A 26,966-nucleotide genomic window follows, 5' to 3' on the forward strand; every position below is an offset into this window, starting at 1 on the left:
GCAAGCTGTGATGTGACCTCACTCTTAGATTTATTTCTATGTTTGCTTTATCCTTGCCTTGTTGATTGAGACTTTTCTGTTTGTCCTTATTTTTGGTGGGCCATATTGTTTCTTTATCACTTATGTGTGTCACGTCTCCCATTTTCATGCAATGAATGTACATCTAACATAATGACTGGATTATACTATATTACAGTGGGCATCATCCCAGAATCTGGTATGATATTACCTGGTGTTCTGATCTTTCCCATTACTGATAGAATTTCATTCAGTCTTGGTACTTTGTTTATGTTAATATTTTTAACTAACTTGGTAGGAGTGTTAGAACAGCTCTAATTCGTTGCTGGATCTCTCTAGGCAAAGATCCCACTCTAGGCTAAGTCCCCTCTTTAGGCCAAGTCTCATCAAATCATATTTACAAACTGAAAAGTTTAAATTGCAACTGCGGCCCAGAACTGCAATGAGGAGGCATACTATCATCAATACTATCATCATTGCCATTCTGACTTGCCCTATCTTCAGTCATTCTTGAAATTCTTCCCCTTCCCTCCTCCCAGATTGTTTTGCTGAGTTATACTACATCATTGAATTACCTGTCTTGATTCAGAAAGTTCAGTCTGGATCTGGATGAAACCAGCATTGGATGCAACTCAGTCTACCGAGAATGAATTTGTGCATCTTAGCCCCCTTGAAAACTTCCAGATCTTTGTTGGATCTCTCTTTTCCAGAAACTTCAACAATTGGCATTTACTTTTTCCAAGTTAAAAAGAACAAATACCAGGCTTATACTTCCACTGATCCATCTGACAGCCCATGTATTATAATCTTATAGTCAAAGCAGAGTGAGTGAATGAGCATTCTTTTTTTTTATTTTTTTATTTTTTTTTTCACCCAAAGCACATGTGAAACTTCGTAATATGAACAAACATATATATATATATAATGTTATCACTTAGAGTGATTCTCCAAAATAATGGTAGATTTTGGTGTGTATATTGCACAAAAATATGGGATTGAGGTACAGAAAAATAGAAAATTGATTTCAGACTTGATTTCTGAGTCAATCACTGCATGTGGTAAAGTTTTAAAATAATATAAAATATAAAAAAGTAAAATTTACTTGCTAAAGCTTTGAACCATATATGCTTCAGATACTTTCAGTTTCTTTTTATTCATGTTTTCTTTTCTGAAAGGAAATTGATGCAATTTCCTATCTTATTTTCTGTATGAAAATCAAAATATGCTGAATATGTTCATTGGTGATTAACATATGTATAGTGCCTGCCTTTGCTATTCATTTTGATAACTTATATCTTCTACCTTTTAGGGAGATTTTTTTTTCCCATAATTTTTAGAAACGATGAGTTTGGGCCTAAAAGTGTGGGTGGGAGGGTGGGGGGAAGTAAAAGAAAAAAAAAAAAGCTTTCTGTGGTTCTCTCTTTCATCATAGTAAAAGATGAACAAAGAGGCATCACACATTTCTTTATCAGTTCTTCTGATGACTAGGTAGGTTTTTTATGTGAACTGGTATGAGCTGGGCTGCTTAGTTAATAATCTGACAGCAGAAAAGGAGCACAAGAAAGAAGAACAGCTGCACATCTAAATATGTGTGCCAGTTTGCTTACGCAACTGACCATTCTAATAAATACTGTGAATATTGAAATTGCTCATATACAATTTCCCATTGATTTTTCTCCTAGGCTTGTGAGTCTTAAATATATATACACTATAATTATCTTGTTTAAAGTTTTAAAGATGTGTACCATAATAAAGGTAAAATTGGTGCTGAGGTCTGTCTTTACTGGAACTGAAAGAAAAAACTTAGAACAAACTCAGGCCCTTCTTTTTTATTTTTTTATTTTTAAGCAACCTGTGTGTAGGCAAGCTTAGGCAGGCTGTTTGTAATATCCTAAAGCCAACTAACTTATTATAATAAAAGGCTGTTGATTTTGTCTTGTCACTGACTTTGTTTTACTTCAGAACATAAGAAGTAATTAAGAAGGAAAACGCCTTTCATCTTCAGAGGAACTGGGATGATGGCCATAAAAAGACAAGAGTGGATTGCGGTTTGGTAGAAGTTCTGATAGGATATGGATTTTCAATATGTGCAGTTCTCCTTGTCAGCAAAAACAGGTCATTACACTTTTCTGTGACATTCTTAAATAATTTAATGGCAGTCCTGATATACTATGCTATTTAAGCCATACCAATTTTGAAATTGAAGTCTCAGTTCTAATGGAGACTGTGGCAATCTATTTTTATTTCCAAAATGGGCTTTTTGACTTCTTACTGTGTTGCAAAGTCATTTACCTGTATAGGCATACATTTCATAAAGAAGCGATAGGGGATTATTAAAAACTAAAATGAAACTATCAAAAAAAAATTGATATAATTAGGACATCCATTATTACATTCCCCCCCCCCCCCCCCCCCCAACAGGGTATGCATCTTTTTGAAAGCTTTTTTTTCCTGTGATTTTTCACACAAAATATTTCAAGTGTAAGACAAAACAACTACACTTTTCAAAAGAACATGAAATTGTCATGCTGTGCTTTTGAGTCTGCTTGGCCATTGATGACACTTGAAGGAACATTACACATGCCAGAGCATTCCAATAAACTGTTTCATTATACAGTGGAATTTCCTTGGTGGCTTCCTTATAAAGCACATCTTTTCATGATCTTTTAAAATTCCAGAGAGCTTTTATTTCTGAAACTAATTCACAGACATATTTTGCAGTTTGTTAGTTTCATGTTAAGAGTTCTAGCCTTCCTTGTGGCTTTCAGTTATTTAATTATGAAAGTAATATCCGTCCAGGGAAACTAAAATATATCTGAAATTAGAAAGATGCAAAAATTGTCCACATTTACTATTTCAGATTCATAATTTTCTTACTGAAAATCGTGTAATTAAAAGGTTGCTGCTGTTGGAATCCAAAATGTTTCTGTCACCCTGTCTTCCATGAATACAGTTCAGGAGCTGACAGGAGATAAGATAAAAGTCAATAAAAAGAGAATTATTTATTAAAAAGATCTAATGTTACAATAACAGTACACAGGAACTATTATATTACTGTGTCTTCCACATAGTATATACCATTATATATAGTATATATACAGATTGTATACAATATGTCTAACATTTTGATATGGGCCATGACAGAATCTTTCTTTTGGTCTAGAAAACAAAGTTTCTTTCCAATTATTTTCTTCCAAACAGGTACTGTGGTATTATACAAAAATACAGCCTCCTAAGTGACTCTAGACTGCACTATTACAATCTTTTACATAAAAAAGGAAAGAGTTCTTCAATGAAACTAAAAAATAATGTGTCATGATAAGGGAACATCCTCTTCTACAAAGTAACAAATATGTAATACATAGGTACTTAAACATTTAAAACATATTTATTAATATATTCAGATGCAAAATACATATTCTGTTCATGTCGAATATAAAACATACCCCTTTTTGTCCCTGCATTACAACTACATTACATGATGGTATGTTCATTATTTCTATCTGTATCCTCATACTAGAGATTGAGATATAATTAGATGCAGCTCTATCTCCTTATCAGACTTTCATTATTTTTATAAAGCATAGCCATTTATTGTATTCAGAAAGCCAAAGTTCCAATAGCAGTGACAGTAGCCTTTTTGAATACTTTGAAATAAACTGCATTGGCAAGCAACTGTATAAAAAATAGAGGAAATTATGCTTAGCTAATTTATAAAATAACCATTTTACTTTTTGGTTCATCACTTTATTCTTGTTCACTTCAACCTTTTGAAATATGATGGTTTGTAGCAATGCTGTTGTTTTGCAAAATACAACAGGCAGTTATTTTCTTTGAATTTGTTCTATCAGCAAAGTATATTTCACCTTCCTTTCTTTTATCTCAGAGGCTTTTCCACAAGCAGAGATACAAACAGGTCTCCTGTTTGTAACTACACAACAGTATGGGTTCAGCTCATTATCCTGCCGTTGTTTTCTGAGCAACATGGTGACTAACTACATTTAAAACCTACTTTTTCAGATATATATATATTTTTAATCTTAATGATAGAATCATAGAATCATAGAATGATAGAATCATAGAATATTCTGAGTTGGAATGTATTCACAAGGATCATAAAGTTCAACTCATGTCTCCACACAGGACCACCCCAAAATCAGACCATGTGTCTGAGAGCATTGTCCAGCAGGTTTGCTGCTGTGACTACTTCCCCAGGTAGCCTGTTCCACCAAATGAAGAACCTTTTGCCAATATCCAATCTGAACCTTGCCTGAATAAAATAATAAAGGTTTGAGTTGAATCATCTCTGAAAAATTCAACTGGTAAAATATTCAAAACAAAGTCATCAGTCAGCTTTTTACCTACCAAGAATTGTGCTTTCTTGGCTACTATTTTAAAGGTGCTAAGAAAGGGCACCATTAGAGCATACTATCCAAATACAAAGTATTGTTTGCTAGTGAGCTGGCAAAATAATAGCATTAATAAAATGAACACATGAACCAAAACAGATTTACATCAAAACTTTTAGAAGGGTGGACAGCTAGAAGAACTATGCCATTAGGACTTGTCTCTTGAACTCTTTTGACTTGATTTTTCCCAGACAAGGAGTGTTCATCCTACGCACAATACCTAGACACATGGTAGTAAAACACCATCCTTCATAACACCACACACTCCATAAATGTACGAACATGCACACCATATACAATGGAGATTATTTTGATTCAGGTGCCAATATATGGAAACATCTTCAAATGTAGAAAAGTTGTCCAAATTGTATATTGAGTGAAAAATTGTTTGGTACAGCAAAATGCAGGGATTAAAACTGATAGTATACAGTCCCTACAAGAATAAATCTATCTAGTAAGCTATAGAAATAGATCCAGGTAACTAAATAATTGGAATGATGCTCATTATCCAACCACTTTTCAGACACACCATTCTCCAAAACCTATCCTACAGGAGTCTGTATGTGTGAATGACTACATTTCAAAATTTTTTAATGTTTCTCTGTTATATGCTCTCATATATGCTTTAACTGGCTTTCCAACTATACAAAGTGTAGAATCTTACTTAAAAATGGACCCAGTGGAAAAAAAAAGGTTACAACTGAGAAGTGCTTGGAAAAAGTAGGTTTATCTTCTTGCATTGCTTTATTTGTCCACTTAGCAGCCTTCTCTATATCATGTTTAAATGCCCAGTGGAGATTTCATTGTCATATGCATTAGGAATAGACTTTTTATTTCATATTGAAAGTAAATATTTGAATTTTTTGACATTAAATCATGCAACATTTGATGAAAAACAATAGTATTTGTTTCCTTTAAATTTTGTGTTTAATTATGATCAGGTTACCTAGAAATAAAACAAATGAGTTCTTTTCTCCTCCATTTTGTCACTTTTTAAGTGTGCTGTCTAGTATTTTATTGACAATTTTTTTTTTGCTAATTTAATATATATTATATATGTTAAAAATAATTTCTCTGTACTTTTGCAATGGGATACATATTTTAATTATATTTTTTCTGTCTTGCTGTCTTGTCAGTAGGAACAGCCAGCTGTAGGGGATGCAAGAAATATTAGACAAAGCTGTATCAAACTTTGTTCTCTAGTTAAAAAAGTTTATTTATTTTTTTTCTAACCCAAACAGATGTACTGTACTAGACACCACTGTTTAAACAACTAGTGATACATGACTGGGGTTACCAAAATTGAACATATTAAAAAAGTAAAGTACATTTGACAGAAATTACGTTTGCTTACAAAAGTTTATTACATACAATCTGCATATTTTTGGGCCAAGAAGAGTCCCCTCCCCAGAGGATTTTTACAAAAACTGAAGAGAAAAAAAAACCTGATGAATTTTTGACTGTCTTCAACATTCCTCTAAGTGCACCACAGGTATTTCTATGGGTCTTTAAGCATTAGCTTGGCTCTCCTGTTGATCCATGGACATAAAACTCCATTCCTTGGTGTCATCAAGCTAAAGCAAACAAATAACAACAACAAAGTCTCCAGTCTTCACCATGAAGTTGAAGGAACCATCAGTGCCAAAAGTAATGTTACGGAGGATGAGGAAGTAGAGAACACATGTAAGGTGGTTTGAGCACTCGTTACTTTACCTCCTAAAATAAAAAGCAAAGTAACTAAAGAAGAAACAATGCAAACAATTCTCAGAACATTTAGGTACTAAATTTTGGCTAAAATTTTTATCCTTTGATGCTCAGCAAAAGTCTAATTTTGGGCAAGGCATTAGCTTGAGAGAACTGCAATCCCAGGTTAGGATCCCTACACAGACATAAAGAAATTGGGGATTTTATGATGATATCTACAGAAACTCACATTCTGATTCGTCATATTCAGTCTGTAAATAAATAGGAAATTCCAAAAGGATAGGTGAGTTTTATGCCTTAATCCTCATAAAGAATTAGGCTGCAGAAAGTGCACAATCATAAATGTTCTTCCTGGAAGAAAGAGTGAAATCTAATCCTTTATCTTGATGTTTGTCCAGGTCTTTTGCCCTTTAGTCTAGTGACCTTTTAGATCATAGCACAGTGCCTTAGTTAGAGTTGAAATTTTAGGTCTAGATTGAAGTTTCAAGCCTATACCTTTTGTACAGTACTCTGTATGGACTAACAAGCAATGTTTAGTACATTTTTAAGGTGTTATTAAAAAATTAGAATTAATATACCTTGTTTTCTTTGGCAACAGACAATATAATTCTTTTTATCTTTCCCACTAATCCTTAGATCTCTTTCTTAACTGTGTAACATTGTTACTTGAAATTCTTTTAACATATTGCTTTAACTGAGGAAATAGAAGCTAGCCATCATCAGTTACTGCATGATTAAATTAATACTGTAATAAAGTCATATCTAATCAGGCCAGTGGAACCTAAGAAAAACACAGCTTATTTTAACATGGGCACACACACAGGATTCAGCTACCTAAATGCAGATACCTGATGCTGTTTTAGGTGTTTTAGGTGTTACACCTCCAGCTGGTGGTCCAGAGTGATGTGTGTGTCCTTTAAGTTCTGGATCATACCAACCAGTTCTGTGCAAATGTTTGTGATATCTTAAAACATCTCAAATGCTTTTATATGCCCATGTAAAAATATTTAAATTCTGTCTGCCTGGAAGGTTAGCTGAATTGCTGTCTAGTCACCACTATTGGTCTGTATGGATTACATCACATCTTATCTCACTATAATGTAATTTGAGACATCTAGGGCATGTGTAGATATCTAGGGCTCAATTAGGTTTCCAGAAGCTACCCTATACAGGCAGAGGTTTCTTGTAAATCCTGTGATTTGTTCATCAGCCCCATATAGATGCATCAGATACTCTTGAGAATCTCAAATGGCATTAGATATCTATGTCACAACATAGAAACTAAATGTTCCAGTTAATGATTTTGTCTAATAGCTAGAGAAATGTGAGAACCTTTTTTTTTTTTTTTTCTTCAGATAGAGAGTAGTAGAGTTACTAATTTTTGCGCATTACTGTAACTGCCACTCTTCCACATATAAGTGTAGCCTTACCTGCAAAAGATGGAACTCTGATCTGGGGACTAGTGGTCCCGTCACCTCCTTCACTGACTGCACAGACCTCAATAATGTAGACACCAACATCAGGAAGAAGTACCACTGCAGAAGTTTTCTGTGTTTCTATAACTTGACTGTTGCTCTGTCCTTCTTGCCTAAATAATACCTATGGTCAAAAAAGGAGATGGTGGATATAGTGACCATGCAAGCTATGTACCAGATATTTTGTGCAGATAACACAGCCACTGAAATGTTAGCTGTTTCATGCTTTCATTAAGGACTTCTGTATGTGACAATTTCTGGATGTGACATTTGAACAGTCACCTGCTTTTACATCTCCCTTCCCTATCCCCCTCCTCCCATCCCAAATGGCTTCAAAACAGCAGCAGCAAAGTATATTGGCAATTAATGAATGTGAAAAGACATCGAATAGGATCCAAGCAATGATATAGGATTTGCCCTCTCCACCATTAGGTGTTACACTTTTTTTTTTTTTCCCCAAGTGACAAACATTCTTTGAAAAGCATTTTGGGTTTCATTTGAATAAATTATTATCCCCAAATTTGTATGGATATTCACACTTTTGTTGAAAGAATCCAGCTTCAAACGTAATGAAAATGCCCTAAAAAAAAGTCCTTAACTGTGTTTACTTTAGCTGGCTAAGTAACAGTGAATAGCTCAGATCTAACCCTGCATCTCCTGTACATGCTTATGCCAAGTGGAAGGAATGCAAGCATGTACATTGCTGTCTGTTTGGTATTTCTGCATAAGAGTTTCTGTTCCCAGACAAAACTGTAAAGGTCTGATAGGTGTAAAAAACCAAAGTAGTCAGTCTATGTTCTTTCAGAATCTCAATGATCCTGATAAAGTTTAAAGCAGTTTCTGGCTTATTTTAAATCAATTTACATGTCCTTGGTGATATTTTCTGTTGTATCAGAGAGAACATCAGATCATAGTCTAGAGAGAAATGATCATATGTATGCTTCAAGACACCCATAAAAACCTCACTAAGAATACAAAAAACATTTTATTTTGATTTAAAAGATTGAGGTGAATTCCACTGCTTTTCATGATTTGTTATTTAAGAGTTAATCTGGATTTTGCTTTTTAGAACTTCAAAACTTTAAATGCCAGATATTACCATCACCGATTATTGAAAATCACCAGCATAATTAAAAAACAAACAAACAAACCTAAGTATTTGAGTTTTTCTGCTCCATAAAAATATTATTTTTAAAGTCATTGTAAGACGTCTCATTCTTCTTCATTTCTTTAAATCTTACTGTAAACATAGTCAAATTGAAGCGTTAGTAGGAATTTCATTGCAGGCTGGTCTTATTAATAGCCACTTCTGAGCCATATATGCTGAACTGATCCCCTCAGATTGAGCTTGTTCAGTCTATAATCACTAGCTGAAAGTCACAACACAGAAAATACTTGCACATTTCATTTTTATTTATTGCATTTTCTGGTGAAATGTTATTGCAGATAATCTATACAGCATACTTGCGCAGGAAAACAGCAAAGAGAAAAAAAGCAAACAGGAAAGAGAAGTAGTCGTTTAGAAGAGAGTAAGGTGTGTGAAGGGGAGTCACTGACCTTGTATCCCATTACATCAGATTCATTAGCTAGAGGTCTAACTGGCTCCCACCCAAGAGAAACTTGAGAGCCATCCTGTATCCACATAATATTACTTGGTGCTTGACTGGGAGCTGGGGAAAAAAAATAACAGCATGTACATAAATATATTTGTAGATATTTCCTTTAAAATCACCTTTAAAATCAAAAGTATGTCAATCTTTTAATAAATTTACAACTACATGTGTTAGCAGGCTTCCAACTCTAGGTAGAGATTTTTTTTTTCCCCCCCCCACCAGAATTGTGGTGGGTTGATGCAACCCAACCTATAGACTTTACAGAACTTATGAACTTGAATGGTTTTGTCTCAATTTTCTTTGTCAAGAATGCCTTACTTTCTATGAAAATAATATTTGTTATGAATGCAAAATAATAAGAATTCACATGTATGTATCAAAGCAAAGCCATGAATCAAAACTATATATAATTCCTGATTACTGTATGATCTTATTAAAGGGACATCAAAGAGGGCAGAGTTTGCTCCTTGACTTCTCATTTTGAGCAAAGTTACTGAGATCACTTACGTGATTTCTTGGTTGTTACACGCACAGCGGTGCTAGGTGGTCCATACCCAGCAGCATTGTATGCCCTCACGGTTAGGTAATATAATGTATTTCCTTCTAACCCTGTCAGGAGGACAGATGATTCATTTCCCTCAGTTTTGACCTTTCCTGCTGCTTCTTCCTGCTCCATGTCCTTCCAGTAACCAACCTGCAAATGAGTGATCAAAGGAAGGATTAATATAGGTGTTTTGGAAGCTCTACCTTTACAAGCTATCCTGTGGTAGGTTTCTTTGCCAGTCTTGCCTGTTGTGTGATCATCAGGCCCTGGTAAACACATGGGAACTGTAGTCTAACCTCAGATCCAAAAAATGCTCAGTCCTACAAAATGGTGAGAATCGGAATATCATAGTATTACCTAAAGAATATGTAATTACTGTGTACTGGCATGAAAAGATGTGACTTGCAAGACCAACGCGCAGAGGATGAGTTCTGGCAGGAAGTCAAAAGTATTTCAGAGAATTCAAGGTGAGCTCAGCCACTTGTAGGTGACCAGAAATATCTACCTTCACCTGGAAAGTCCTGACCACATCAGTTAAAAAGTGGCATGAGTAATATTCACTTCCTGGCCCTGTACTGATCAGAGGCAAAAGGTTTCTTATCAGTGCAATGAATAGGAAATGACAGAATAACTACGGAAATCTTGCATCGATCTGAAAAATCTTGTCTGATGAAAAAGAAGGAAGTGGATTCTGTTTTAGTTCTTGGATATAAACAAGTTTCCTGTGAATGTAATTTTGATAGTATGTGTCTGCCATTTCTTTTCAGACATAGCAAACCTAAATGATATTTGGTGTTTAGTCCATATTTCTTGCATCTGTACTGAATTTATCATAAAATATATTACATGAAAAGAAGTTATAGTGCTGAGCTAATAATTTGACTAGTCTCTTTCTGCAGACAACAGATATTTTCAGGGCATAACTGGGGAAAAAAAAAAAAAGCAAAGCAGTACTGTCTCTCACTAATATTTCTAGGTGACCTACTCAAGAAAGGTAATTCTCATATTGCACTACTCTCCCTAATGGAAGACGTCACTAATATGCCATTGAAACAGCTGTATTCAGCTTTCTGTTTTTCATCATGAGATCTACTTGCATTTATTCCACATTTTGACCTTTTTGATGAAGTTGGTTACTTCATAATAAGTTATTCATGTTATATCTGGATAACTTTTCCTCTGAGAAAAAGGTCATGGACAATACAGCACTCCTGAGAATGTATCCCAAAAAATGGTGAACTAAAAACACCAAGGGATTCAAAGGAAAATAAGACCAATGAGTACAATGTTGGCCTTTTATAGGCCTGCCATTAAAGAAAAATATATCTAGAAAGATCTGGCTGCAAATTTTTACATTTGAATTCATATCTTCACTTAAGTAAAGTGGCTCTGTTACCTTTGATGGAGGGTGTATCTGTTTGAGCCAACTAAAAATCAACTCCTTTAATTGTCAACTTCATGTACCTGTTCTATTAATTCTTAGCTGAATTACAGATCAGATAGCAATTCTAGCTGTATTCACAAGTTCTTTAAATATGATTCACTGAGGTATTTCACTATCTGAATGCTTGACTAATACTGTTGGTATCTGGAGTAACATCTATTGACATCCTTCTTGGAGGGAAAAAAAGAATAAACAATCACTCATTCACATGGTAGGAATGAACCTCTAACTGCTAGGCAGTTGGATTAATCCATTTTACTTCTAACACACGTTTACAAACTTGACACTACAGGTTGAGAGTGACATAGTATTAATCAGTATATGAATGGATAGTGAGAGGGAGTACGTCCTGGAGACCCTAACATCCAGTTAGTCAATTCTGCTGAGGATCCAACAGAGAAATGGTCAGAAAGGAAAAGTGACTTGCCCAAGTTTACACAGGTGGACAGTGGCAGGTGTGGAAATGTAACTGAAGTAATGAAATCCTTATTCTAAGAAAGCCAAAATTAGAAGTATCTCAGTAGCTCTTGCTGTGGTAGCTTATTCACAGGGCCTCATATCCCAAGTGAATGTAATGTACAAGACAGTAGAGAGCCCCCAGGTTTTGCATTGAAGCTTTTTTTGTTGTTGTTGTTAAAACATTATTTTCCAAATAGTGATGCTCTCCAGCACTGCTTATATGGCATTAAAACTAATTGTATTTTGACATGTCAAGTCTGCAAAAATAGCTACTTCAGATGCACTACATGACAAAAGCATTGCCCCTTGGCAAAGGGGTTTTCTTTGGGGAATGATTATATTGTATTAATGAGCAAAATCATGAAATGCAATTTGGCAATGCTTCTATTTCAGTTTCTTCCTTACTTCAAAGCCTTAAACGTTTGGTCCCTGCTTTTAAAATTCTCCTTAAAGTTTTGCCAGGTGAGTTTGGACTTTGATCTCAAAATATGCTTCTCTCTTTAACTCTTCATGTACACATCCATTTATTGATGGCTAAAAGAACTAAAGGAAAAAGTGACTACAAAAAAACAAACCAAAACAAAAAACCTAATGATTGTTAATTAAGACTGGCTAAGGCATGGCAGTTTACGTTGATTTATACGGAGGTGAAGATACTGCTGATCTTTAAAAGTGATACACGATTCATAAAACAGGTTTGTTTATTTATACCTATATGTGCATTTAAAAAAAAACGACTTGTTATTTTCTGCAGCCTGAATTTGTACCTGTGAAAGGGGATTTACCGCTCTTAGAATAGGTTTCCATTAATGCTACATTTGAATATTGACATAACATAAAGCATAAATCATGAAAGATTAGCCTGTTTTAAAAAATTAAAGAAAAAAAAGAGGAAAAAAAAAACATTTGGTCCATTTAATACATTATTGTTTGTAAGGTTTTAAAATTTTGCTGTACTTTATGTTGTTTTTCATGTAGAAAAAGATTAGCAAATGTTTATGTCTGGTTCCCAGAAACCCAGCTCTTCATGCTGGAGAGAAAACAATAATGATTAAACAACTGACTGGAGAAGATGCAGGAACACACAGTCTTCTGCTTTGTCCTGATCATTGATTAAACAATCCTTAAAAGTAAATTAACATATTAAAAATTCTTTTATCTTATGACTTTTGAACCTGTAATACTTGCAGACAACTTCTTTAAAGTTCTAGGTTTAAAGGTATCTAAAATAATACTACTTTTTTCCCCCCAACTGGTTTCTAAGGTGAGCATAATGCCATTTTGTTATAAATTCATTTAACCTAACTGCAGGCCATCTTCTCTAAATTTAGCAAGGAGTTACTGTCTAGATACTTTTTCTGTTGACCAGAGAATTAAAGCTCCAAATTAGGCATTTCAAATAGAACCTGAAGTAGGTAAGATGAATAGGAGTGTTTGCTGCAGGCTGGACAAGACACACAAACTTTTCTGGTCTCTCTGACTGAGTATTTATCAACACCAACAGTACCGCTGTAACTGAAAATGAACTTGAAGAAATCTCAGAATACAGAAAATGCTAAGGGAGAAGGAAAGAAAAGTGAACTGAAAGAACTGCTAATAGCCCTGGGGAAAAAAATGAAAAAAAAAAGAAAAAAGAAAAAAGAAAAAAAAAAAAGAAAAAGCCATGATTAACATTGCATAAAACCTGTTTTTATTATCATTAGCAGAAAACATATTAGCTCCTTCAACTGGCACACTGTGCAGTCATGCATGTTAGCACCAGTACAAAAGCAACGTAGAACCAAGCACTTAGGACAGAAGTAATGCTTTTTGTATCATCTGTTGCTGCTTTTTTGTATCACTTCAAAATATTGATGTGATTGTACTTCAGAACAAGGTGATGAGTTCCTGCAAAAAGTTCAGTCAATCTCAGTTGCTTCCCTCTCACCTAAATGTTTGCTGACTGAAAAGGGGAAAGAAAACACTGTTCATTACTCCTAGGTTCTGGGGTCTTCTCTGGAGTAGCTGGCATCCTCCTTCTCTTTTTTCAGGTATTCTCTTCTCCCACATATTCCTGCACACACATAGGATGAAGACCAATATCGTACCTCAACCTCGAGGAGTATTATCAAATATCTAGTCATATTTTCTTATGAAAAAGCAATACTTTTTAGGTTTCTGATGTTTGGTAATAGAAAACAAGCAGTCTTGTAGAAAAGTATTCAAGATACAGACATTATAAAGAGCATGCCTCTCTTGAGACCCTCATGAGAAATCTGGAGTGTGATCCGTACATTAAGGACTGGAAAAACAGTTGGACTGCTGTGACAAATGTTGATAGTCTTCAGGATTTTAGATTGGTTTGAATCTGCATATGAGTAACTTTGAATGCTAAATTGACTTATGTTTAAAAATATTCGTTTGTTTATTGCATGTTTGGGAAAATTCATTCATTCAGAAAGCAAAGTCTGATAAACTGATATTCAGCCTGATGAAACACTAATTCCTCTTTTTTTCTGTCTTGCTTTACTAGCCTCTGGTAGAAGCAGTCATATCCTTTCTAAATAACCTTGAGAAATACTTCATTACATTTAGAAAAAGATTTCAGTACCATGTAGATGCAATTTTCTGTTCCATTGTAAAAACAGACAAATAACATCCAAGGAACAGCAAAAACTCCTGTATATTTCTCTTTGAAAAGAAAATATGATGTAAACATATTATTATATGAAGTAATCCCCCCTGAAAACGATGTTCAAAATTTTTTTCCTTCCTTTCTTCCTTCCTTCCTTCCTTCCTTCCTTCTTTCCTTCCTTCCTTCCTTTTTCATTCTGTCATTCTTTCGTTCTTATTCTTTTTCTTTCTTTCTTTCTTTCTTTCTTTCTTTCTTTCTTTCTTTCTTTCTTTCTTTCTTTCTTTCTTTCTTTCTTTCTTTCTTTCTTTCTTTCTTTTTCTTTCTTTCTTTCTTTCTTTTCTTTCTCTCTCTCTCTTCCTTTCCTTTCCTTTCCTTTCCTTTCCTTTCCTTTCCTTTCCTTTCCTTTCCTTTCCTTTCCTTTCCTTTCCTTTCCTTTCCTTTCCTTTCCTTTCCTTTCCTTTCCTTTCCTTTCCTTTCCTTTCCTTTCCTTTCCTTTCCTTTCCTTTCCTTTCCTTTCCTTTCCTTTCCTTTCCTTTCCTTTCCTTTCCTTTCCTTTCCTTTCCTTTCCTTTCCTTTCCTTTCCTTTCCTTTCCTCATTTCGTTTTGTTTCGTTTCAAGTTAATCTGTTGATTAGTTTAGTCAAGCTCCTACCTCTCAAGGGAATTCCAAAGGCAAAGACATGAGCTTTGTGATCTATACTTAAGTATTAGCTGGAAAAGAATGAAGAAAACAAAAAATATCTGTTCTTCCAGCTAGTAATTCTTTCCCTTTTCTTTCCCTACTCTCAGTGAGTCACAAAGAAAATAATGCCTGAGGCTGAAATAGATTTTATAACCTTCAGGTTATGGATTCTAAACAATAAGTATTAACCACACACTGTATTTTTCTATCATTCTGACAAAGTTTTCAAGCTACTTCTACTTTGATATCAGAGTGTAGCTGACACATATTTAGTAAGGTCGGGTGGACAGCTGACAAATCTGTACCAAAGTCAGGAATAATATGTGCTTTGGAAGATGCAAATGAGTACAGAAAACCTTGCATAAAACTCATGTGACATAACACTGCCTTTCAGGGATGACAATGTGCAATTGGACAAGTTACTTTGCCTTTCATTACTCCTTAGTACAAAGTGCAAACAGGGCTGGAGTGAAATTGGGTCACTGTGAACTTGTCTGTATGTAGTTAATATTCTGTCACTTTTGTTGATTAGAGCCCAAGCATTCAAATGCTAGGGAACACTCCCCCCCTTCCATAATACTGTTGCTAAAAGGCCAGGAGATTTAATGAGCGGGTAGGTGGTTGTCACAGCTGTGGTGACCACAGGCAAAATACAAATTGAAACATGAAAATAGAATGGCGAGTCAGATTATTTTGCATAAGGCTCAACAACATTTGAACTGAACATTTTACTTGTGGTCCACAACAATTCTACAGTGGAAGATAATTGTTAAGAAAAGAGAAATCATTCTTTTTTTTTTTTTCCCAAAGTCACTGGATTTTTGTACATTCATTACTTGCTATTTATGGATTAATGGAGCACTATAGGCTGTGTTCAGCACTGTACTAAATATGATAAAAATTTCAAAATAAGTTTTTAAATTAAACTAGTGTTTATAGAAGCTGAGCAAAGTGAATCATAATGGAAAGCAAAAAAATGACCATATATATATTTTTTTTTTTGAGGGTTTAGCTACAATGTCCCACTGTACAGGATCCCACTGTACAGTATCCCAGTGTCCCACTGTACAGGATGAGTTTTGCACTGAAGGAATGGTTTAAAGAGATGCTGTGAGTATGTTAGCAAAATTAGGCTTATAGTGTGGACTTAGAATTCCTAAGTGGATAGTCTAATGTACTGACTAACTGATCCTTTCAGTTATCATATCCTTTTTGAGGATATCCTTCCCCAAAACAGAACTGAACACTCAAGCAATATCATCCTTGGGTTGCGTTCTGTCCTGCTGGATCATGCAGGTGAGTAACATCTATTCTTCTGTTTATTGAGTAAGGGTTGCTCTGATCATATTTTTTTTTTCTTTCTGGGAATGAGGACAAAAAAGAGCAAACACTACTCCCTTAAATATTCCTCTGTCAGAAAGTGAGCAAAGAAATTCTGGCTAAATGAACAAAGAGAGAAAAGTTAAAAAAAAATCCTGCAAATAAAAGCAACAGCCTCAGAAGACTCTAATTCCCTCATGTAGATAAGTAGATAGAAGCAGCAACATATTTTTAGTTTCATTTTTGTGTTCTGTCAACTGCAGATCCTTTCCTTGAAATATTTACTCTCTAATCTTCATGATAGAATCCTAAAATTGGTGTACAGTACAGTGAGGAGCCAAATTATTAATAAAGTTCAATGTTAATGACTGCTATATCAATAATAATTTCCAAATTAATTCCTAAGAAGTCCATGAGAGAAGCAGCAATTAAGTGCTACAGTTGGCATCAGAGTATGCTGCAGTCTGCAGGTCTAAGTGCTTTCCAGGACAGGAAGACCACTTCTGTTATGAAGAGTCTACTGTTTGTCACAGCCATCTAACATTAGGATGCATCTTTAGAGCTAAGAGAACTGCTTTGTGGCATGTAGGTAAAAATAAAATACATTAAAGTTATGAAAGAATAAATTTCTAGAGAAATCATTTTCACTTGAAAAAGAAAATCTATGTTTTTATTTTAAAATGATGTAAGACAAAGCTAATAGAACATTTTGAGAATCTATGTGATCGATGGAATGAGAATAAGAGTGAAAATTGTAGGTGCAATTTAAAAGACATCAAGATGTGTGAGAGGGAGTAACAAAAAAGCCATCTTTTTGAAGAGAAAAAGACAGTACAGTGAGTAAGTTATTTCAGAGGATAAAAGACTGGCCTGGAAATTGAAGACTGAGGTTAGTAGCAAGTGGAACACTTCAGTGTGGAGAGGGACAACACTTCCAAGGTGAATATCATCTCTATTGGATATAATTTTGTTCTCTTTTGTATATAACACTCCTAAAGGTAAATGTTTAGGTATCAGTTTTGCTGCTTGAAGTGAGCCATGTGCAAAGGGGTAAAAATATGTTTAACATAAGGGAACAGTTGGGCTAAAGTACAATGAGAGAGAACTGACAGAGAGTTTGCAGAGTTCAGCATGGAGATGTGTATGGGAAGGAGACTCAGACAAGTGAGAGACCCAGATGAGTGAGTGGGTTCTGTGGTCACAGCCTGCACAGACTGGACTGTGGAGCAATACAGGAGTAGCTAAGTACCAAGAAGCTACAGCAAATCAGGTAGAAAAAAAAGTAACTGTGTCTAAAGCGTGGGGTAAACGTGCTGTCCTGGACATGGCCATCCAGCCAAAGGCTGTGCTGGAGAGTGTGGTAGCTCTGGTGGAGCACCTGTTTTTCCTCCCAAAGGCCATTGGTGATGGCTGCCAGACCCCAACACTTGCCTGGACATGCTGCTGAGTAGACACTGTGTGCTAATAGGTCACAGGACACAAACGTAGCTCAGAGGACTGTTAAAACTGAAGTGCAGAGAGCAGACTGCAGAGGAGGCTGTGGGTGAGCATGGGCTCTGCTGCCAGGACCCTCTTTTTATCAGTGCAGGTCTCAGGTGGATGAGGGTGGCACTATAACACTGAGCCAAAGAAGTTTTGTGAGAACTAAATATAATAGTCCTGGGGTGATCTAGTCCTGGGGTGATCTAAGCATTTGGATCATGGCTTACAGAAAGAGGACTCAAAGAGTCACTGTAGAAGATGCAAGAGATAAGTCCTTATTACTAAAGAAAACCCGAGGGCATGTCTTATTTTAAAATATTCCATTTGAATTGCTTGAATTTGAATTCATGCCTAATCTGGATCAAGGAAATCAAATTAAGCAGGTACTTGGCTAATCTGCTGAAGTGAGGGTCATGTTAAGGCATAAAAGTCTCAGAAGCAATCTTTTTTTTTTTTTTTTTTTCTTCCCCAGTTTCAAACACCCTTTATGCAGGCTGAAAGTACAAATACAGGCCTTAAGTTATTTTTCTAAAGAAACTTTGAACTGGGAACATCATTTACATATGAACATAAGTCAGAGATGAATCTTAGTCAATAATGGATCTATCTTGCTTTTACCAAACACTAATAACAAGAGCACATGAAGGGTGTAAAAAATTATAACTTAGAGTTTTTCTTGATAATAATTTTTAAGGACTTCCTGGAGGTAAATATAATTTTCTTCAAGTTAAAAAAAAATTCTTCACAGGAGTTGAGTTTAGGGTGCTATATGAAATACTGGCAACTTATACTAGAAAATATTCAAGATGCATATTCTTTGATATTAATAACATTAATCATTGATATTACTTATGTTGATTTCTATCCTGTAGCTTATTTTTGGATTCATCTTATTTGTCTTCAGGTATTTGTAGCATTGGTATCTGCCTCAGATCTACTTGTTTCCCCTCTTTTCTTTGTTACTGCAGACAAGCAGGAAAGAGCCAGCACTCTCAAAATAACTGAAGCAGGTCAAATAACCTGAAATGCCAAATCGGTAAATTGGGTCTAGCTGAGTTATACCTTGAGCAGCAGCACAGCCTGAACCTCAAGGTCAGGAGGGGTCATGGTGTCCCCAAAAGATAGGTTTAGCTCCTGGAGGTTTGGATCTTAAACTGGATTTGATGCTACAACTGGATCTAAAAGTGCAAGAAGGTCCATTGCCTATGCTGGTTCCATGTCCCTGCTCACGAAGGGCTGTCTCTAAGCAGAGCTTTGTCTGTGGACTGCGCTGCTACTGCTTCCTCTCCTGACATCCGACCTTTTATGGTCTGCCCAGCAGATGTCCCCCAGCCACTGCTGGATGAGAGCACATGAATGGAAGAGGCTGTTTCTTTTCTGTATGTTGGTTGCTCTCAGTAAATAACAAGTTTGAACTGGTCGCTTCGAGCTGGAAACAGTCAATACCTAATCTTCCCCAGCCTGTGAAAGAGGCATGCTGGGTCACTTGCAGTTCTTTTAGTTTTTTTTTGAACTGTCAAAAAGATGGTATAAGAAGTGGTGTTGAACAGTTTTCAAGCCCTAATAAATAAAAGATGTGCCAGTGCTACAGCTCTGACCGTTGTTCTACAGCTAGTCATATGTGTGCTAAAATGAGTATAATTTCTATTGAAGTTTCACTACTCCACATTTTAACAGAACACAACGCTAGCAAAAGCAACAAGACTTCTCATTATGATATTCTGTGTTCATACCTCAAATCCCTGTGGTCTTCCTAGACTTTCTTTAATATGTTTCCACGCAACAAGAATCTCTGATACAGACAAACTCGTAGCTTTGACATCAATAGGAGCAGCAGTGGGTTCTGTATTAAGAAAAATTGAAACAATAAACCTCTACTGTAACAACTTGTATTTATCAAAAACACTCCATCTGAAACTGTCATTTACTTCCTTTATTCTACCTTAATACTCACAAGAAGGTATGACACTTATAGGGAACATGAAAAACTGAAAAAGATGAAGAGATTATTATTGTTGTACTTCTTTATTTGTGTCATGCTACATCAATATCTTATCACTGATGACAGGCACAGCAAACTGTGACAGAATCTCTTATGATTTTTTTTTGAAAATCTTTTATATTAGTAAATGACTCTCCCTCCCTCTCCCTCCTTCCCCCCACCCCACATACACCTTTCATACCCCTTGATCATCTTAACTTCAGAAGTAAATGGAGCGTTCATTCTCTTCCTGGCTTTTTAGTGCCTTTTCGTCAGCTCAGAATGAATGATACCTAACTAGGGTGCTCAGTCAATCCTGCTCTGGGGCTATATCAAGAAAGAAGCAATACCCAGAGCTGCAGTGAAATGTTAAGTAAAAGATCTTTTAAAGGCTATGTTATCATGTCCTTGAAGTCACAAGCACCATTGTTTGGGGCATTACTCTCAGCTGTGAAGCAATTACAATTTAGACCTAAGATGCATGCTTTTCTAAAGAAGGCATTAAGACCTAGATATGTACTTCTCATTACCTGTATTGTTAGTGTTGGTCCTATGACTGTGTTTGTATCTCCATGCTACTCATAGGACACTCTGCAGTCCCAGTTTCTTGATGGAGACCAGACCAGAGGACCTATAGCCCAGGGTTGCCCTCCCACTGAGGTGGACGTCCTTGGATGCAGCTGGGGAATGGCCAGGGTGCACATCAGAGGGTTAGGGCTGCCCAATAGTGTTGCCACAGGCATGTTTTACTTTGTATTTTGATATCAGTGAACACTTTATAGAGGTCCAACTTCCTTCAATGATTGGAAAGATGTTGGGGTAAATGTAGAGAGGATATGCCAAGGTAGGTCGTTGAAACATAGCACAAATTTATATCCCCATTTAGTACACTGGGAATGGAGGATCCAAAAAATGGCACATATCAAACGAAGACCTGAGTTAAGGAAATATTTTGGACCCTCCACTTTATTGCCTAAATATTACTGAAAGTTTGCTTAAGATAAGATGTAGGGACAAAGCTTGAACACAGACAGCAAAGCGCACAGTAACTTCATTTATCCACCGTTCTGGTGTAGCTTACTTGCTCAGCAAAAAGATGGATTCACTTTCCCCCGCAGAAGCAGAGCCTGCAATTTATTCCTTGGCCTAATGTTCCTCGTTACATTTCTAATGCCTTAATCTACTCTTGAAGGACAGGCAGAGGTCCTGGCTTTTATGTTATGGGGAGGCATATCAAAGAACTTTCCAAAAAATGTGTTTTAATGGTGTTACAGGAAAGGAATTTCACCATGGAACAGCCTGAGTTAAAATTACACATTTTTCCAGTGATCAAACTGCTTTACTAAGATGTTTAATATCAGTCTTGACTCATTAGCTACCCTCCTTTCTCTGATCATGTTGCAGGGATTGTTCTGCCATTGCTGCCCTATACCTTTTCTCTGACATGGCTTGTACAGATTTTTCATCTTTTTTTGATGTCAAATTTTTAATGTTTGCAGCTCTTTTTCATCTCCTTCTTTATTTACATTTAGAGAAAAGAAGCATTTCTGCTGTGATGCAAAATGGTATTCTCCAACAATGAGAATTACTAATTTACATGGAACTTTTCAGGTAAAGAAAGAATAATAGTAATAACAAAAAACAACAAAAAAAAGAATAAGTGAAATGATCCTCTGAATTCAATACTGAAAGAATTGTGCTATGAAGAAATATATTCCTCATAATATGATTTTCTGTTCCATAGTTACGCCCTGCATTCTATTTTATGTACTACTAAGATTTGTGTGGCAAAAGCTATTTTCTAGTTTTTGTATTATTGAAGCAATTACCTTGTTGTCAGAAAAGATTGCAGTGGGATAAATAATTTGTGATGTACACAAAATGTTGGTTGGCAGCTTTTACACTTTCTGTAAATGTAGAAACCATTTCCTCTTCATCACATTCACTAGAGGTGGTTTATGTATTCTTTAGAATAGAAACACAGAGCATTTCCTGATATTTTTTGAAATCATTTTCAACAAATGGAGTAGAAATAGTTTTGTTTGTTTGTTTTTAATGTCAAGAAAATGTATTTCTTACATATCCAGAAATTATTCACTATATTACATTTATAAATAGGTTATTATGACTGTCTGAAAGTTTATGGAGATGAAATAACGTTTTTTATGGATTCAGATAGGATGAGAACCATATAATTTCTGGTGATATGATACATTCTGTGGTTCAGTCCAATGTCATGCTTTATTCTGTGTGTCTAAAACTAATGATAGGTTTGACAGGTTCATTAGGTTTTTCCATAATGGTCACTGATGTTATAATCATATTCTGTTCTTAATATCTTGTCATCATGCTAAATCTATTAGTAAATGTATTGGTATCTTCCTGAGATCATGTTGATAGAAAAAAAAAAAAAAAGGCAAACATCTTTGACAGTCCCTGTAATACTTCCTAGTCAAATTAAAGATGCAGTGTGGTAACTTCTCAGAAGGCTGTGTGAAGTGTCCATGAAACATTGTCTTTCCGTGTGCCATAGTCATACTGTAAGGAAACATGTTCAATCTGCAGGGCTTTGGGATGACCATAATAAAGCAAAGCAAAGAATTACACCGATTGCAATGATCTGACATTTAAAGAGAGAATCCTGAATTTTGATACTGGCAGATAGGAGAAAGAAGAATTAGTTACCAGCTCTCCTTGTGTTTTCTCTGTTTCCCACCAGAAACTGGTCTATTTTTTCTGAAATATTTATCCTTAAAGATTTTCATGTGATCTAACTTAAACAAGTCCAAGGAACTCTTTATTAAATGTAATTACATTTAATTCTGTTTTAATCCTTTTATGGAATGAAGCCTTAGTCGGACTCCTTGTCCAATCACAGAATATATGTTTGCTTCTCATTTTGACTCCAAAAAAGATTTTTACACACTTCCCTAAATTCAGAATCTGAGCTCTCATTTTAAGCTATGAGCATCAGCCTGGGTAATTGCATTATTAGCCCAGGCAGTTCCACATAGTTATGGTTTTAGGTCTTCCAGGGAGCTGTGACTGAGTTGATTCCCTTCTGTGGAAAAACAAAACAAAACAAAACAACAACAACAAAACACCACAAAAGAGATCTATCAAAAGGAAAATGACAAGGAGGAGGCCCTCTTGTGTTATCCTGTAGGTAAAGAATGTGGAATTATTTGCTATCTTGCTGGAAACAGCCACAGGATCTTCCAAATCAGGGCATCTCCAGCTTTCATTCCTGAGAAAAGCTAAGAGATGTTATGCTCAGCTCCACCCCTCAGACTGATGGAAGTGTGTCCATGTTTGGGGGACTCCACCAGATCTGTGATGGCATTGTTGCCTGCAGGGTAACACTGCATCCAGCATCTTGTGCTACAAAGGGAAAAAAATGTCATCAGAAGAGGAAACACTTGAGGATACTTGAGTTTAAAAAGCTGATTTCCAAAACACCAAAAATCAAATGAACTGATCATTCCATGGACAGACTCCTGGACTTCTCACTTTTTCTCAAGTTTTTCTATGTCCAACTTCTCTCTGACAAATGTCTTTGCAGAAGACTTTAAAGGAGGGACAAACCACAAGGGCCAGGAAATGAGCTAGCAGTGAAGCAGTGATCAGGCCTGCAGTGCTGAGCTCTGCCCAGGCCCTCCTTTGTTTACTAGTGTAGAAGTATCCTTACTTGTCAGGCAAAGCTTCTGAAGCCCATTCCTTCGTGGCTTTCCTTTCTCCATGGAATAGCCTGGCTTTATCGTGCACTAAAATGTCCACAGCCCATAAAGAGGGGATATACCTATAGCATTACTTGGACATCTGACTTCTCAAGGGAGCTATTGGCATTAATCAAAGGAATGCTTAATAAACTCTTACATATCAGGGTTGTGACTTCATTCTTTAAAAATTCAGTGAAGACAGCTCTAGCTGAATTTTTAGAGGGTCTAATCCAGATGGATCAGCTGGCAGAAGCAGGAAATAATCCACTGTAGTTTACAGCTAATATGACGATTTATTAATTTTCAGGTTCACCTAAACTCCAAGGTGCTCAGCTTTAGCTGTGAAATGATCTACAGGACATCAGTTCATGAGTATAAGATTTTAATCAGAGAAGTGGCGTATTTAAAAGAGTGTAATTACATATTCTTTCTTCTAAATGAAAAGGAAAGGGTAATTTATTTATGTATTTAAATAAGGGGTTAGGATGAATAGCAAGGGGAGATGGACCTAACAAGAGCAATCCTTCAGTCTGCAATGTCTTGTTCAATGTCATATCAACAACCATCTGGCCTGATGCAAAACTCATTCAAGTTATGAAGGAACAAAACTGCAAGGGCTCTTATATGGCCATTTGTCTTTCAGATAACTGAGAAGTTTGGTTCTCTGTTGGCTTAGTGAATTAGTGCAAATCCATACAAAGCAAGAACAAAATTTTGTGCAGTATCATTGCATCTCGTATGTATTACAGAAGTGCATCTGGGGTCCCTCAGGAGGTTTTAAACAAGCACAGCAAGACTCAGAGTCTTCAGGCTTTATCTGGTACTGCTCAGGTCTCTTTTTTTCATATCTAGAAGTTTTTAGTAATATTCACTGTTTATCAAAATTATAAAACTTTAATTTTTATGAAGATAATTTCTGAAGGAGAAAGGTACTGAAACTAAGTGAATGAATTATGTATTTCCCTATGTGGCAACCACGTTAAAAACACCTTTACAGAAGACCTAATTCATCCTGAAACCAGTTGTGTTCCCTCTTTCTCCCAGAAACCTATTTCTATGTCCTTGTATATTTTCATCAATTTCTTCACTACATATTTTCTAATTCCTATTTATTCCTGTGCTGATAGGCTAAATCTATACTCTTAAGCTAACCAGAGACAGAGAAAGGTACCAGCCTGAGCATGGACATACAGTTTTCTGTAGTGGTAAGTTGTTTGCATGGTCAGTGGTGAAGTATTAACTCTGGCCAATAGCACCGTCTAGAAAGTATGCCCACCAAGGGATGGTTCCTGGGAGGTATTTAAATGCAGGAATAGTGTGCTGGGGGTGGCAGTGTTCAAGTATGTTGTGAACCCTTTTTGGTCAGTTGGCTTCAGGCATAAAGAATGTCTGGCATGTTTAGGTTGCTAAAAAGGATGTACCATTATTGTCCTTTATGTTTAAAAACTCTTCACTATGCCTAATATTTTTCCCCAAATTCAAGACAGCATCCCAACTCAGCCTTTTTTTACTTGGACAAGCAAGAGAAGCTCTCTAGTTTCTACTCATTTCCCAATTATCCTGGTAACCCTTTGAACTTGTACTATCCTGAGTTCTTAGTTGAGTGTAAGCAACAAGAATAAGATGGAGGTTGGACTCGATGATCTTGAGGTCTCTTCCAACCTAGAAATCTGTGATACTGTGTGATTTTAGCAAAATGTTGTGATAGTTTTATCAGAATTGTGCCCAGATATGAATTAAAGCATATGTGCCTTTCTTTAGTACAGGTTCCAACCATTAGGACCCCATTTTGTTGGAAAGGCTTGTTACTATGCTTGTTGCATACATTTGCATGTCATTTGTGTTCCTTTTATTTGTGTTCTCTAATTCACATTTTTCTCTGTATTGTTCAGATCTCTTTCTGTGTTGACAGTGCATCATAAAGTTGTAGTAACAGCACTATATTAACCATACTCTTCTGTTAGCATTATGAATATACATTATGTATTATATGGGATATAAGACTGAACTTTACGAAATTCTGTCAGTAGCTTTCTAACGCAATATTTTCCTTTCAAGTACCTTTGTCTATCATTGCTTCTTATCCAGTTTCATACTCTATTTACAGCTTTTGTATCATTTTGTGTCTTCTTCAGCCTAGTTAAAGAACTATTTCACTCCATATGAATGCTTGTATTGAAATCCAAAGTCTGAAATCTGCTAGTCTTTATCAAGTAAATTATTTTTTTTTTCAAATTAATGCATCATGTATGTTTCACAAAAATCTTATTTATTTATTTATTTATTTTATATTGTATACAATTTTCTATTTAGAGTAGAATCATAGAATCATATAATCATTAAGGTTGGAAAAGACCTTCAAGATCACCTGGTCCAATCGTCACCCTACTGCCAATGTCACCCACTAAACCATGTCCCTAAGCACCAGGTCCAACCTTTCCTTGAACATCCCCAGGGATGGTGACTCCACCACTTCCCGGGGCAACCTGTTCCCATGCCTGACTACTCTTACATCCACATCTTTAATTACTCTTTCTTCTTGATTTGATTTGAAGCTTACAGTATATTGTAGTTGTGCTTTTGTAAGTCTGCTGATAAAGGTATATTTTTTGCATTTATGTAGAAATATTTTTTCTTGATAAAAAAGTATTTTTGCCATCTTTTCATTAGTTTGGGTTAGAAACGGTCTTACCCCAAAGCCTTGAGCATATTAAAGGGGCTAACTTTCACCATCAATGGCAGTCATTAATAGGAAAACAGGTTAAATTTAATTGCTGGTACTGTTCAATGGTAAAGTCTGCATTGTTTGAATTGGAAATTTGAATTTCTGAGCAATTGGCAATACCAAAATTTTTCATTACAGAAGTAACAATTTACAGACTTTTACATTCTTGTTAGCTATCCTGCCTATATCATCTTATTTATGCAAAACTGATGTTACAGTACTTAAATATTTTTGTCCATTCCTTGATTATCTTAAATATCAATGTTATTTACCTCACATTTTTTTCCTGCTTTATATACTTTATTATTCTTTAAAATATTTTCTCACCTTACTTTTTGGCCCTACATGTGCCATTCTTATCCTTTTCATTACTTTAATTTGAGAATCATTTAGTTTGGAAAAGATCCTTAAGATCAAATCCATCAACTAATACTACCAAGTCCACCACTATGTGGACTTGTATTCTGTCCAGGCATTATGTATGGTCTTTACGTACGTATTATGAATATCCTGTAAATCCTCAGGTGTACTGTACTGCCCTAGAAATGTACCATTTTTTCCTTTATAAATGTCTGGTAGATTTTACACCTCTGACATGGAGACATTCCAAAATTCTTTAATTTCTAGTCTCAAATGTTTATTTACAGCTTCTTTAATAGCTTCTTGCTATTTAATGATAACTAGTTCCACTGTTATATAAGATTTTTTTTTCTATAATGTTGTAATTATTCACCAGAACAAGACTATAGTAGCATTATTTCTTCTTGGTTCAGTCAGT

The 26,966-nt window shown here is 35.6% G+C and overlaps 1 protein-coding gene across 4 annotated transcripts in view; it reads right to left on the reverse strand.

Annotated features, from left to right (window-relative positions):
• Window positions 1-5,618: 5,618 nt before the first annotated feature.
• Window positions 5,619-26,966, reverse strand: part of CNTN5 (contactin 5) — a 695,706-nt gene continuing 674,358 nt past the window's right edge. For all 4 annotated transcript variants that reach the window (XM_080592024.1, XM_080592025.1, XM_080592023.1 and 1 more), the window contains 5 exons: window positions 19,497-19,606; window positions 9,727-9,913; window positions 9,164-9,276; window positions 7,562-7,730; window positions 5,619-6,143 (listed from right to left, as the gene is read on the reverse strand). In XM_080592024.1, the coding sequence (XP_080448150.1) occupies window positions 6,040-6,143; window positions 7,562-7,730; window positions 9,164-9,276; window positions 9,727-9,913; window positions 19,497-19,606 (683 nt within the window). In that variant the 3' untranslated portion in view covers window positions 5,619-6,039. The remainder of the gene's footprint in view (window positions 6,144-7,561; window positions 7,731-9,163; window positions 9,277-9,726; window positions 9,914-19,496; window positions 19,607-26,966) is intronic.

This window comes from Anser brachyrhynchus (genome assembly GCF_964034855.1).
Source record: "Anser brachyrhynchus genome assembly, chromosome: 1".
Lineage (NCBI taxonomy): Eukaryota > Metazoa > Chordata > Aves > Anseriformes > Anatidae > Anser > Anser brachyrhynchus.